Source organism: Emydura macquarii, unplaced genomic scaffold (assembly GCF_026122565.2).
Source record: "Emydura macquarii macquarii isolate MOO-44397 ecotype Brisbane River unplaced genomic scaffold, CSIRO-AGI_Emac_v2 contig_2417, whole genome shotgun sequence".
NCBI lineage: Eukaryota > Metazoa > Chordata > Testudines > Chelidae > Emydura > Emydura macquarii.
This window is the reverse complement of record NW_027132554.1, coordinates 3,348,459-3,363,358: the sequence shown is the minus strand read 5'-3', so window position 1 is coordinate 3,363,358 and position 14,900 is coordinate 3,348,459. Positions and strand designations below refer to the sequence as shown.

General features: G+C 44.7%; 2 protein-coding genes across 5 annotated transcripts in view; one reads left to right on the top strand and one right to left on the bottom strand.

Moving 5' to 3' along the window:
• EXD3 (exonuclease 3'-5' domain containing 3) overlaps positions 1-4,783 on the bottom strand; it is a 505,315-nt gene extending 500,532 nt beyond the window's left edge. For all 4 annotated transcript variants that reach the window (XM_067561577.1, XM_067561574.1, XM_067561576.1 and 1 more), the window contains exon 1: positions 4,771-4,783. The gene's annotated coding sequence lies outside the window, so the exon portion shown is untranslated. The remainder of the gene's footprint in view (positions 1-4,770) is intronic.
• A 2,343-nt stretch (positions 4,784-7,126) lies between these two features.
• The window catches only part of NOXA1 (NADPH oxidase activator 1), a 35,221-nt gene continuing 27,447 nt past the window's right edge, over positions 7,127-14,900 (top strand). Inside the window, exons 1-2 of the mRNA XM_067561434.1 lie at positions 7,127-7,382; positions 11,192-11,274. Coding sequence (XP_067417535.1) covers positions 7,209-7,382; positions 11,192-11,274 — 257 coding nt within the window. The 5' untranslated portion in view covers positions 7,127-7,208. The remainder of the gene's footprint in view (positions 7,383-11,191; positions 11,275-14,900) is intronic.

Here is a 14,900-nt window from a genome sequence, read left to right as displayed (position 1 = left end):
CATTTTGAGGACATCTCCCCTCCCATTCACACTCAGGTAATGTCCCTCTAGCCACTCTGCAGCAATTGCTTAACAGAAAAAATAATTTTCAGTTATGTGACCAATTTTTATCCAACTTCTCACAGGTCTGTTTCCCTCTGAGGGCTAGCTATAACATGCTCTTACATAGAGTTTGCAACACTGATAATTTCAGAGATGAAAGTGAAAAAGTGCAATTTTGTCCCGTAACTCAAAAAGCTAATTCAATCTATTTCCAAGAAAATTCCTCTTTATTTCCTAAAAACGTGAGGTTTCAATTCCAAAAGGATACAACCATCTCCTACTTTGTGTTTGTCTGGTGCTTAGCCTGAGACCCAATTACTGGGTTGGCCCTCAGGACCTACCATAATAAATATGATTATTAATAATCCCAAAATTCCCAAAAGTTATAAACAATTTTATATCTGACAAAAACCAAAGTGAGTTAGTTGTGTCCAGCAAACATTTAAATGGTGCATTTTGCAAGCAGTGCAAAACTCCGACTGTGCTCAATCTCACATTCATTTTGTTATTTTCCACCCAATTCCTTTTCCTGACTTAACTACTCCTTCCTTAAGAATGACTACTTTTAAAAGTTCAGCAGTGGAAAGACAATCTCCTAAATGTTTTTAAAGTGGGAATTTTTCTTTCACAGACACATAACTCAAACATGACTGAAGGAATTTACTTGAAACTTTTTTTTTTTAAGTAATCACCTTAGAACATGCCAAGCATGGAAAGTTTCAGTCCAGAATGAGAATTTTGAGGAAAATATGAGCAAAAGAAAACACAGGATGATAAAAAAAACATTTTGCAACCTTAACTGTCACTACCAGAGAAACCACAGCCTCACGCCATTTCCTGGTGAGTTTTTGGAGACCGTTATTTACCAGCTGCTCCTCTCATCTGATAAACTGATGAAAGAGCAAGGCATGCATGAAAGAAATTCAGAGTAGGGAGGTTCAATGGAGCATGCATCTAGCCTAGTTACTCTATAGTACAGCAATAGAACATACCTGCACAGATATGAAGCACTCTGTGCTAGGTTTACACAAATGTCAACAATGTCCAAGAATAAACTGCATTGTAAGAGTCGAAAAGAACATGACAATGAGAGCATAAGTTAACAAGAAAGGAACTGCTCTACGTCAGTAGCTACACATTTACATTATAATGTGGTCAATATTCCGGTTACATTGTTGGCACAGTTACATAATGAAGGGTAGGGGCTGATTAAAAGCCAAGGAGCATATGTATAAATATGTGAAATACCAGCTTATCGCTTTTCTATTCTAGGTAATCTCTAAAAGCATCATGATCATCAGAATTCTAATGTGATATATACGGAGAACAGCAGGTATGATTCTGATCTCACTGGAGTTACTCCACTGAAATCAATGGAATTACAATGGTTTAAAATGGGTGAGAGTAGAAAATCAGGCCCAGCTTATCTATGATGGCAATTCACACTGACATGTTTTTAAGTGAACATAGTACTTCTACTGCCTCTAATATCCATCCTATATAAGGCAATAATTTCTAGTACCATATTCTTTCCTATGCACAGAGGATACCATTTTATCATTTATTGAGAATGCAAAGTTATTTGGTTGAGAGCTTTTCGTAAACCTCCTCCCATCACACACACTATTACAGTTTTAAGGGGGGCACCCCAACTTTGAGCCATTTACAGTCACATTAGCAGAAGCCCAAATGCTAAAGCATTGCCTGCTGTGACTTGTAGTCTCCATAGGCCATATCTTCAGATTAAATAGGAGGGTTATCTGCAAGCCATATTTGGCAAAGCCTGTCTTAGACACTAATGCAGGTGGGGGAATACTTTACAGAATTATGTGGGAATGAGACTGGAAGAGGTTCAGTTTATGTTGATATAGCCAGACTCACTCCAAAACGTTCTATCTTCTTTTAGTTTTGCTATACACCTGGGCCTACTTATTTCCTAAAGCTGATACTCAGGATGAGATATCAATCCTTCTTAAATGGGAAAATAAAATTGAGAAGTGAGAAACTTTGGTTTCAGATTTTGTATGAAAGTGCAATTAAAAAGAAAGATTGTGTAAACCCCCAAACTGCCCTATTTTACAGCTAACAAGACCACTATTTAGCATGAGCTAACATTTCAGAAATCTAATATTTCTTAATCCTATCACACACATTTTATGAGACATGCATGTATTATCAGTCCCTTTTACAGGTGGAATAACTGTATGTAATTGTGAATCAGAGAAAAGATATCTACAGAGAATCTCTGTATCGTGATCTGGTTATATACACTGTGAAAAGCTTGGAGAAATTACACAGTAACAAAAAGAACCCAAAAGTCACTAAGTAAAAAAGAGGGAGGCAGATGACAGCACCTCTACCCTACCCTCTTTGGAGTAGGAGTGAAACATTTTTTCCAGAGCTGTGCTCATTTCAGCTTTGTAGTTCACCTTATAGTTCATCTTAAGGACCAACAAATACTGTTAACTATCTTTGGAAAAGAAACTTTGTGGCACAGAGATAAGCAAACCACACAACAAAACTTTATGGGGTTTTAGTTTTGCTCCTCTGAACTCACAAATGAGCTGTGTGTCATGCGTTAGTCTGATGAAGTTTCAAATTAGTCTGTGACTAAATATGGCTTAGAATAAAAACACTAATAGCTTCCTTTCTTAAATTGTTGCAAGTGCAAAACTACAACAAAAAGTGATTGCACAGGTAGTTTTGTAACAATATGGCTGCTTCTTATGCACCCAGTTACTGCTGATTCTGTCGCCCCATCCATAAAAGATTTTCTGAGGGACTCATACTGAGGAATACATTGGATTTTGGGGGGCACATCACTATACATTGGAATATCTTCTTGTTGTCTGTGAGAAACTGGTTAGAAAAAGCACTGGGAATCAGAAGTCCTAGGTTACCTGTTGTATGACCATGGGCAAGTCACTTCCCAAAGAGTAAAAAGCAGATAACATGAACTATCTAGAATACCTGGCAGAACAAGTGTGAAGCATTTTGAAACATGAGATACTATATAAAAGGACAAAGTATTATTACTAATAAAAGTCACTGAAACCAATATGTTTTTTTAATAAAAAAAACATAGGTCTGGCCCAATGGCATTTTAAAAAAAAATCAACGTTTTAATTTTTAGAGACTTCCACATGCCTCATTCAAGATTCCTCTATCTCTGAGACTGTGGTTATTCCCAGTTTTGGAGATGATAGCACAGAAAAGATAATGTGCGACACTGCATACTGTTCTTCAGCAATGACAGGATTTTGTCATGACCATTGTTTATACATTGATCAGAAAGGGGCAGATGTGTTTATTTGAGGGATTTCAACATAGTTCATAAAAGCTCTATCACGGAACAGCTTCTTTGCATCTACTGCTCAATTTCAGCACTTGGACACTCCTTTAAATCTTGCAATGTGTCATTAATTCTACTTTTTTCTTGTTTAAACCCCTGCAGTTTGTGATTAGCACAATAATATTCCTCTGATAAAACTGCCTGTATGAACTCCTACTTATTCTGCCTCAACTAATTGGACTGCTCTCACCTGAGGCAATTTCTGTTTTAAACTCCAGCTGGAAATCTTCCTTTTCTCTTCTCCTTAAAGCATTTTGTGATGCTGTGTATGAAGGATGCTACATAAACACTGAATTGCATGTGATCTTACAGCATGTTCCATTCACTCTACCAGCTCCTTAGTCCCATACTGACATCTAACAGCAGGGCAAATTCCCACCACAACTGAAAGGTGCCAGGGATTGACGGTAGAGAGATATTTCCATCATTTTATTTCAATAGCACCTTACAGAGGACGGGTCATAATAAACCCAACCAGAGATTACGACATAAAATATTCGCCATTAGGGGCTTTCTGTGAGAATAGGAAACGCCACGAACTGAGGTAGCCTGTTAGCAAAGAGCAGTGCCTGGGCGGTTCCAGGAAGGCATCCCGAGTCTCACTTCTGTAGAACCAAAACCCCCCAAAACCCCCAGAAAGGCACAAGTTGGCGCCTACTGAGTCTCCCGAGCAGCTGCTTTTTGTCTCCAGGAATACCAGGGACATTTCATTCAGCCGCCGGGGCGTGCTCAGAGACAGCGGGCGGGCGGGCGGGCGGGCTGGTGGGTGCGTGTTTGCCGCCGCCCCCCCCCCGCGAGTCTCGGGTTTGTATTGCGGAAAGTCTGTGAGGTGCTGAACGTTGCGCAGGCTGCAGCGTAGCCAACCCGGCCCGGCCCAGGCTGAAGATGGAGCCGGCTGCCAGGCCCACAACGCAGCCCCGGGGCGGGCAATGCCCGGCCCGGCCCGGCCGCAGGCAGGCCTTGCAGCCAGCGGGTGCCCGCACCCCGGGCACTGCAGACGGCAGCGGCGTCGGAGGGGCTGGAGCCTCCCCTGCCGGAGCCCAGCACTGCCCCGGCCTCGCCTGGAATCGCCCCGCGGCAAGCGCAGGGTCGCGCCGGGTCTCGTAGTGCAGCGAGCTGTTCCGAGCCACCGCGGGCCGGGCCGGGCCGGGCCGGGCCTCGCCTCCGGCACCGCATTAGACACGAGGGTGGCCACGATCCGCTCCGTGCGCTGCCGCCGGCTCCAGGCCTGGCCCCGCGTCCCCCTGGCCCCCCGCGGGCCCTCCCCGCCGGCCTATGGCCCCGCGCCTGTGGGGACGGCAGCTGCCCTGGCCGGCGGCATCTCATCACATCGCTCCGCAGCGTGTCCGGCCTCCCTCCCTCACTCCCTCACTCACCTGGCAACGCGGAACTTGGAAACCGGCAGCAGCAGTAGCGGCGGGGGCGGATTCCCTGTGACACGCCGCGCCCCGCCCCGCCCCTGCCGGCCTGGCTGAAGAGCCTGCCCCGCGGCGCTGTGCGCCCGCCCCGCCCCGCCCCCTGGCGCCGAGGGCTTTGGCCTGAGGCCGCCCGCGCCGAACTCTGGGGGCGGCAGGTGCCACGAGCGAGCCGGGCTGAGGCGGGGCGGCCTTTGGCGCAGGAGCCCCGTATCCTGCTGTGCGGCCTGGGGAAGGAGAGCCCCGCCCCGCCCCCCGTGCACTTCGTACCGGCTCCTGTCCCGTCCCGTCCCGTCCCCTCTGGACACAGCCTGGTCTTTTCACTCTGCCCTCCTCTTCACCGCCTTGCCCGGCTCAGTCAGCGCATCTCGGTTGCACCGAAACCCCACCGCAGCCCGGCCCCGAGCCCAGGGCCACTGCCTGGGGCTTGCCAGACTCCTGCCTCTGGACTGAAAGCAGCAGTGTAGACGGTCCCAGCTGCAGCTGGGAGAGAAGCCAGCGGCTCGGAGCAGATGCCAGCCCAGCGGGAATGTCTATTGCTGGTTTGAGCCCCCTCAATTGGTTATAGGCTCTGAAAATCACCGCGGCGGGGTTTGACAGAACCTGTTGCTACTGACACAGGAAAGAAACTTTCCAAGCGGCATGTGAGGAGAGCTGTTCTTCCTCTCCCTGAAAAGAAAATGGAGATGGTTATTAATTGTAGATAGGCCCTTGTTACTGCGATTCAACCCTAATATCCCCAGAAAGAGGGACTAGACCAGTGGTTCTCAAACTGTGGCCCCACGGGCCACTTGTGGCTCAGTCAGCACACAGTTGCAGCCCATGGAGGAGATCGTGGCCACCCTCAGGGCCATAAGGTAGTATATACATGGTGTGGATGCAGCCCACATAACACAGAGAGCTGCATATGCACCTCATGGTGGATAATAGGTTCAGAACCACTGAACTAGACTGTCATTCCAAAACACAAAGCAAAGGAACCCACTGGTACACTAAGCTACACCATTCAATACAAAAAAGGTGCACAAACAGGGACACCTATTTGTACCCTTCCTTTGTCCCTAATCCAATAGGTTTTTCGTTACTCAGAGCATGTACCCACACTTTATGACCACACACTCCAGGTGGATGTAGCACGGCCAGGCTTAGGATTTGTGGGGGCCTCACCAAGTAAGAAAAGGACTCCAAACTAGCAAAGAAGCCATGACTTGTCATCTGCTGGAGTCTGGTCCAAGTACCAGAGAGGAAGATTGGGTAGCGAGTTACCTCTCCTATGCTGAATTGGCTTAGTAATTGTTTAGCTGCCTCTCCTTATGTTGCTGAAGGAGGTTGTTGTGTTGTGATACAACATCTTTTTATACTGGATAGGAATAACAGATTCCTTTATTATGTGGGCAGCATGAGATTTCAGAGTCCTTAACTATTCAGATTCTTGCTTTTAAGTGTTTGGCACTTAAATTATGTAATAGGTAACTATACTGTTGTCATTTAACAACCTTAACTGGCTATGGAAAGCATTTCTATTGGGTTTCAGCCAAAATCCTAATGTTTACATTGTGAATATAAATCCAACATTTGCATGTGAAATGCAGAGTTTGAACATATTTTGTGGATGAAATTTAGGATCCTATGTTGTCATTTGGCCATAACATTTTTGTATTATATTAATATGATTTATTTTATTTTTGACTGTGCCTAAAAGCTTGCCAGCCTCTTCACAGAACACAGTGAAAGGCAGAACACCTGCCCAGAAGTGCTTCCTATCTAATTTTAGGTATTCTACCTTTTCTTTGTGAAATACAGTGAAATACTTAGAGCAGTGTTTCTTAACCTGGGGTTTTAGAGGGGTCTCAAGCGCAGAGCTGGTATTGGGGGTGGCAAGAAAGGCAATTGCCTGGAGCCACAGGGGCGCCATGAAACTAAGTTACATGCCTCAGCCCCGTGGGGGTGGGACTCAGGCTTCAGGGGTACAGTAGTTTGGAAAGGTTAAGAACCACTGACTTAGAGTATAGTGCAATAGGTGAACAAATCTATGTTTTATATGCTTTATACGGATTTGAGGCCAGACCTGGTTTCAGTTATACACAAGTGCAGCTGAGTTGGCAATCTCACCATTGTATCCTACAGAGATTAAGCAGTCTCCTCTGCCAATATTTAGGTTGACTCCTCCTACTTTTGCTCATTTCCTTGAAATCTGTTGTTTCTGAACCATTGAGTAATGAAGGGAGCTTTTAGCAAAGTATTTAGAGACTGCAGAACTTCCTTGTTAGCCCTGAATTCCAGGCAGGTGCACCTGTCTGTTAGTAAAGAAGTGTGTGAGGCTTCAGGCAGCTGCCCAGATAATCAGACCCTGAAAGGTTTAGAGAGGAACCAGTTTTATTTGTGTATACGGAGGGACAATGGCATATCGAGACTTAGTGAGAGGCTGGCATGAAGGAATTCTGGCAATGGAAAAGGGAGACTGGGACTCTGCCTTGAAAATCTTCTCCAGTATCGAAGAGCCGTCCTCCAGGATCCATTTCAACATAGGCTGTGTTCATCTCTTAACAGGGAACCTTGAGGGAGCCTTGCAGGTGAGCACGAGAAAGAAGAGTAAAGCGAGTCAAAATTATAGGAAGGGAATCTTGTGTTTTGTATTTACTTGTATCTCGGGAAGAGAAAGGATGATAAATGCAGGATGGAATGTGGAAATCTGCAATTATATTATTTCCTAGGAGATTTTCCAGTTGTTATTATTTATTTATTATTTGTACTACTATAGCGCAGATAGAATGGGAAACAGAGAAGGATACTCTGCTACTGAACAAAGCTTATAGTACATATTTCAGAGGAATTTATGGTTGCCTGATATTGGACAAAACTAGTTCTGTTCCTGCTTATGAGTCTGAAGCATGCCAGTTTCTCTTACGTTTTCTTTCTCCCCCTACCTCAGTCACTAAAGACCTTGATCTTTGAAAACTGTCTTAAATTTATGTGTGATAGCACATCTAAGTAAAATACTGGTGATTTTTCCGATGTGACTGGGAATTTAAAGTGGCTCATTAATGGTAAATATATGTGATTGTCATGGTGTCCTGAGTGGGTCACAACTGAGAGGCAAATCTTGGGTGAAACTGTCAGAAAACAGGGCAGACACCCCAAACTGGTGGTATATTCTATAATTAGATTTCGCCAAGCCAGTAACAAATGTGTACTCCTGGATTACTGTATTAGTCTCACCATGGAGCCACAGGCAGTCACCCTTAGGTTCTCTAGCCAAATTTACCACCCAGACAAATTGGATTTAATGATGAAAAATTATTACAACCAATATTCACCACACATTACACACAGCACACTTCCAGGCTCAAAGGGCTAATCATGTACCGCAAGTCAAGATATGCACCAGATTTCACCAAAGACAACACTGATAGCCAATTACTTGAGTTAAATAACTAAAGATGTATTAGTTAAGAAAAATAAATGAGTTATTGAGAGGTTAAGGCAGATAAAATACATTACAGGTAAATTAGTTTGTAGTCCAAATGATGCAGAAATGTAATGTCTGCTAGTTTTCCATAAATTCCTTAGGGTTTCCCAAGATGCTTTTGGGGACCTCCGTCTTGCATCAGGAACCCCCCTGTCAGCATTCGGATGGATTAGAGTTGAAGGATCGCTCCCAAGGTTTTTCTCTTTATAGCCGTTTTCCCTAGAAAGCAATCTGGCAGGTGTTTTTATCACAGCATGTGTATTTCTTAACAAAAAATAGGTAATGTAAACGTTTGTGAATCTCCATTGTCAAACTGACAACCCTTGGTTTGAAATCAGGATGTTTCCTCCGTTACAGTTCTGAGGCAGTTTTCATGAAGTTTTCACATCAAATACATTCTTAAAACTAACACACTTTAAACCAAGGTTGTCTAATTCCTGGAGAGTACATAATGGGATAGCCAGAAGTACCTCTTTATTACCTTCTATATTGTCTAAATTCACACCTAAACATTAAATACAGGCCTTTTGACCTAATGTTAGTTAGTAGAGTCACATACATAATATCATGGTAATTACAGAGTTCAGGACATGAAAAAGAATATAGCAGCAACAAGTTAATTTAGTTACGCTAGTATACATAAATCAGGATGTAGATAGATGAAGACTAATACAATCATATATTAGCAGCTTAACATTTCCTTTTAATCTGTTCTAAAATTGAATTGTCTAGATACACAGCAGTACCTTTTAACATTTCTTTGAAGTCCCCCATCAGTGAATTGCCCAAGGGCTCTGATCTTAGCTGATCTATCAGTGTCACCGTAATGTTAGTTTGTCTTTTATGCTCTCCAGTGGAATCATTTCACGAACATTGCATTTTTAGAAGGATTCTCTCTAGGTCTCCTGGCCACAACCAAGTTTATTTTGTTCTAAATGTCTAACTGTGTAAGCGTATGCAGTTCTGGGATGGTTAGTGATGTGTTTAGAAGGAGCCCTGCAGCAGCACAGGTCCCAAAAAGAATTCTGCCTGACTCAGCAAAACTTCTTCTGAGAAAAGCAGCTGAAGTGGGGTTCTGTCACTCTTTGGAGGTGAACAGTGCGCTTCCCTGGAGCGAACTTAGTTTGTCAGGCCAATGCAAGGTAAAAAGGGAAAGTCATGGAGAGTCTAGACAAGCAGTGTGTTTGCATTCCCTTTTGTGGTTGTCAATTGCCCCTGTGACAGGATGCGCAGACAGACCCTGTCCCTGGTTTAGCGGAGAAGGATCTAGACTTCTGCCCAAGGAAGGATCACATCTGTTTGTATTGATTGCAAGAGCACTCACAATAGGGTAGAGACAACTGGAAGGAAGGGGTGGGCTCCTCCCACTCTCTATAAAAAGTCAGTTGCTGGGGAAAAATGCAGAGAGGAAGGAGGTGTGTAGTGTAGTGTAGAACAAGGAGCAATGGTCTCAAGTTGCAGTGGGGAAGGTCGAGGTTGGACATTAGGAAAATCTTTTTCATTAGGAGGGTGGTGAAGCACGGGAATGGGTTACCTAGGGAGGTGGTGGACTCTCCATCCTTAGAGGTTTCTAAGGCCTAGCTTGATAAAGCCCTGGCTGGGGTGATTTAGTTGGGGTTGGTCCTTTGAGCAGGGGTTTGGACTAGATGACCTCCTGAGGTCCCCTCCAACCCTAATCTTCTATGATTCTAGTGGGAGAACAGTGCCTGTGAGGTGATGCTCTTTGAGGCAAAGGTCTATTTTAGTCCAACGAAGGGAGAAACCAGGCTGGAAGGACTGTGTGAGTCCTGGAAGGGTGGATGGATAGAGGCATGAAATCCTGCAGTCCACAGAAGTGACTGATTGTACTTTGTGTGGGTCAAGTGAATGTCTGATATTTTCTTCTTGTAGCTTAATACAGCTATGTGTGGAATGTTAATTGAATCACCTCAAGGGCACAGGAAGAAAAACTGAGGCACAGCAGTTGCATTCCATGGTGAACCACAGTGACCCTCTGACAGCCCCACATGGGTATGCAAATTCAGGGGAGAGAGAGCACAAGGAGCCTTCCTGCCCTTATATTTCTGTGTAGGGTGAGGGCATAGTCTGGCCTGGGTCTGTGCTTTTCACCAGCCTTGATAGTGTTCCATTTTAAAATGCACACAGCTCAAGCCTAAACAGTGGGTAGAAAATCCAAGATTTCTGGCCTTGTCTCTTCCCATCTGCATTTCACCTATTTATAATCATGGTAAAGGAGATGCATCCCTTACCTTCCAAAACCACATATTAACTAAAATAACCTTCCTGCATGGTTCTGCTTCACACCCGCTGCCCTGAACTAAGCTTATCACATCTGTGCAATGGATCCCTTAAACCCATATGTGGGTTTAATATAAGCAGGAATACTGACTTTGATGTGCATTGTAAGGAATTCTTCCATTTTCTCCTTCGTATCCCCACTCTCCACCCCATCGCCACCTGCTTTCAATGAACCCCTCTCCAACCAAATGGTACCCAACATGATTCTCCCATAGCTCACCAGTGTTGGCTCGCAGTGGCCAGCAACAGGCTGTTCAAAGCACTTTCAGATGTGAAGAGTGAATTATGCTCCAGGAAATAGTCCTTCAGATCGCAGGTGCCTGGAGTTGTGTTCCACAATCCTAATTTCCAACAGGGTTATTTTTAGGGACATTCCATCACTTTCTCCTGGTACTGGTTCTAATCAGCAACATATCACTCTGATGGTTCACAAAGGCCAAATCCTGAGGTGCTCACTCAGGGCTCTATTCCCCTCCACACAGAAACTGCTCCTGGGTTTTAGCCACCATGCCCTTGCATAGCTCAAACAAATGCCTTGCAATCATATCTGTCATACACTAGCTCTACTATGTGGTTTAACTAACTTGTGGCATGTCTCTGTATTTTTCTCCTTAGGCCTTTGATAAAACAGTTATCAAGGACAACCGTCTAGCTGTTGGCTTCTTTCAAAGAGGGTTTGTCTGTCTGCAGTTAGAAATGTAAGTGTAATGCTTGTCCATTTCACTCTTTGCCTCTCTTGCTTTAATGACACTTTATCCTTCTGAAGTGCATTTTGTCCAGTGTTCTCAATGCGCTTTGTAAACGTCAGTTAACCCTCAAAAGATCTTGATCAGGTAGGTTAATATTATCTCCGTGTTACAGCTGAGGAGGCTGAGGCTTCGGGTATGTCTGCATGTCTGCACTGATGGCGGCAAAGTCGCCGTCGTCAAATCGACCTATCTGGATCGACTGAGCAGTCAGTGAAGACTCGCTCAGTTGATCCAGAAGTTGAAGCAGTAAAACCACCCCCTCAAGTGGTGTAGCTCTGCATCGATGGGAACGCGGTTACCATTGGCGCAGTGCAGTGAAGGCGCCGCACAGAAGGGAAGCACAGCAGTCGACGGGAGTTATGCAAGCTACTCGGCGTAGCTTGTGTAACTCCTGTTGACTGCTGCCTAATCGCCAGGTAAGTGTAGACCAAGGCTTAGAGAGGGGAAGTGAATTCCCCAAGGACTCTCAATAAATCAGTGGCATAAGCAAGGAATAGAATACAGACTCTGATAACCATACTGCATTATATGTGCACTCAGACACCCCGAAGGAAAAAGTTAAAAAACGTAAATGGCATTTAACACATAGCCATAGCGCACACAACTTCTCTAAAAGTCTTGTATCTGTGTCCATCTGGGATCTTCCAGCCACTGAGCAAAGACCAGAAACATAGACGTCACCATAGTAAATCAGACAATTGATCTGTCGAGTCTGGTATTCCATCTTCCTAGGAATGGCTATTTACATATGAGGCTTCCAAGTAAAGTGAGGAAAAATTAACTAAGTCGGTCGTGCAATTCAGTACACCTGGAAGAAAAATCAGCCCTGAGACTGTGCCAGTCAGTTTATGTCCCGGAGGAGGAGATCTGATTACACATAGCTCGCATGCCTATAGATGTGACTGTCACAAAACTATCTGGGCCTTTCTAAAACCCACACATGGTATTTGACTTTCTGACCTCCACTGGCCGTGAATTCCAGAGGTGGTGATGCTGTGCTCTGGGCCTGATTGTCATCTCACCAGTTTTACACGGGTGTAACTCCACTGACCTCACGCACTGGATTTACTCCTTATTCACGCCAGTATCAATGAGATTAGAGTGGGGCACTGTGTTTTTAGAGGGACTGGATGAGCTCATAGGTCTTTTCACCTCCAACTTCAATTATTTTGGTTCCTTTTAGTTCTATATTTTCCAGTACTTAATTTCACAAATTAACCTCTTGTTCTCATATTATGGGACAGGTTAAAAGCAATCTGCTATCTGTGAGTCAGTTCTGAGACTAATGTTCTCAGCCATCAGGCAGTCAAGGGTGAAGACTTAATTTTAGAGCCCCTGTTTAGAGCCACAATTTCTTTATGCAAAGGCAGCAGAATCCCCCTTGGTGTTCTGGAGGTTGGTCGTGGCTGGTTTCAGCAATGGCTGAGACCTCCTGAACTATGGCTGGCAGAAAGAGATGGACCACACTGGGCTCACGCTGTGGATGGGATTACCTACCACTCCTGTCTTCTGTGTCCTTGAGGAGGGGAAGGCCATGCTGCCTCTCTCCCTTATCTTGAGCATGTGCCACCTGCCCACATCCTCGGGGCCTCCAGAGTGAGATGTCATGCCCCCTGCACTGTGAGCCCCTCAGGCTGCCTTCAATACCCCACCCAAGTAGACTGCATGAGATCCAACTGGTCTACCTCCAAACTGTGCCCTGGGAATAGCTTATACATGCTCATTTTCCACACTGTGTATTTCTTTGTCCTCATGTTTTACAACACCACTAACTGGCATGATCTCCTACCTCCATTTGAGGGTGAGGGTCCCTGGTTCTTGAATTCTGATTCTTGATAAGGTTCTGGCTGCCCTTCTCATCTTCTCTTTCTTCACACATCCTGTCTGTGGCCCTTCTTGTCAGTCTCCTCCAGATACTAGCCAAAATGGCTATTCATCAGTCTAGGGAGAGACAGGCCCCTCTGTGACTGTGGGTCCCTTTTCCATGGACATATTTAATGCTAGACATCTGGACAGAGTTCCTCTGGGCAATGTCCACGACTCCCTGGATATCTGCTTTCTGGATCTCTCCTTTTATCCCTTTGACCTTGCCCAGCTGTCTGGAGTGGCTCACGATTGTGAGTACCAACCTCAGGGCAGACTGTGAAGAAGCAGGGCATGGACCCCAAACTTGTGAGTTCTATACTTGGAGTTCACCAACCAAATATCAAGTGTGAACTCCTCAGACGCTATAACAGCCTTAACATGGAGTCATAGACATTCCTCTTGGGCACTCCATAGAATCATAGAATCCAGTCTATCTTGCCACCCAGGCAAGCCTGCCTTTGTGATAGATGGCCCCTTACACCAAAAATCACAACAATATGCATGTTCCTCCCAGTCCCAAAGGACCAGTTACTTACCCCAGGTCAATTGCACCCTAGATCTCTCACCAAAGACAATGCTTGTAACCAATCTTATAGTAAACTATCTACAGATTTATTAACTAAGAAAAAATAAGAGCCTTATTTATAAGGTTAAAGCAGGTAAACATACACACACAAAGGAGTAACTGTCTTAGGTTCCAATAGATAATAGAAGCTGCTGTAATATGCAATCTCTATAAGTGCTCTAGGTCTAACTCAGGCCAAAATGCTTGTGATCCCTTGCTTATGCTTAGAAATCTTCACCCCCCAGAGTTCAAGCAGCATAGAGTTACATTTCCTTCTTGTCAGGGATTTTTATTCCCTTCCTCCAGTGTTCAAGCTAATGGGATGAGTCAGAGACAGCGAAAGTAGGATTCCAGGTCACCACAGAATTGTATCGTGTGTGGGGGTTCTGGGGCAGAAAGATTGTCTCCGAGATAAGACGGACTCTTCTGCTGGGTTAAGTGTATAGCTGGCCCAACTTGAAGCAAATACTCACCAGCAACTGTACACCATACAACAAGAACACTAACCCAGGAACCTATCCCTGCAACAAACCCCGTTGCCAGCTCTGCCCGCACATCGACTCTAGTGACACCATGACAGGTCCTAACCACATTAGCCACACCATCAGGAGCTCATTCACCTGCACATCTACTAATGTAATATATGCCATCATGTGCCAGCAATGTCCCTCTGCCATGTACATTGGTCAAACTGGACTGTCACTACGCAAAAGAATAAATGGACACAAATCAGACATAAAAAATGGTAACATCCATAAACCAGTCGGAGAGCACTTCAATCTCCCAGGAAACTCTGAAGCTGACTTGAAAGTTGCCATACTTCTACAAAAAAAACTTCAAAAACAGACTTCAGCGAGAAACTGCAGAGCTGGAACTCATACGCAGACTTGACACAATCAAACTGGGTCTGAATAGGGACGTGGAATGGTTCTCTCATGACAAGAAGTATTTGTCACTGTTCACACATTCTCATCTTTTAATCAATGGTTGTGAATAGGCCTCATCTACTCTAACTGAATGAACTTTGCTAACACCTACCCTCCCCATTGTTGTTCCTTACCCTTGGATGTATATATAGACCCCCTGTCTGATTTCTATTTCTTGCATCTGACGAAGTGGGTTGCAGCCCACGAAAGCTGATGCC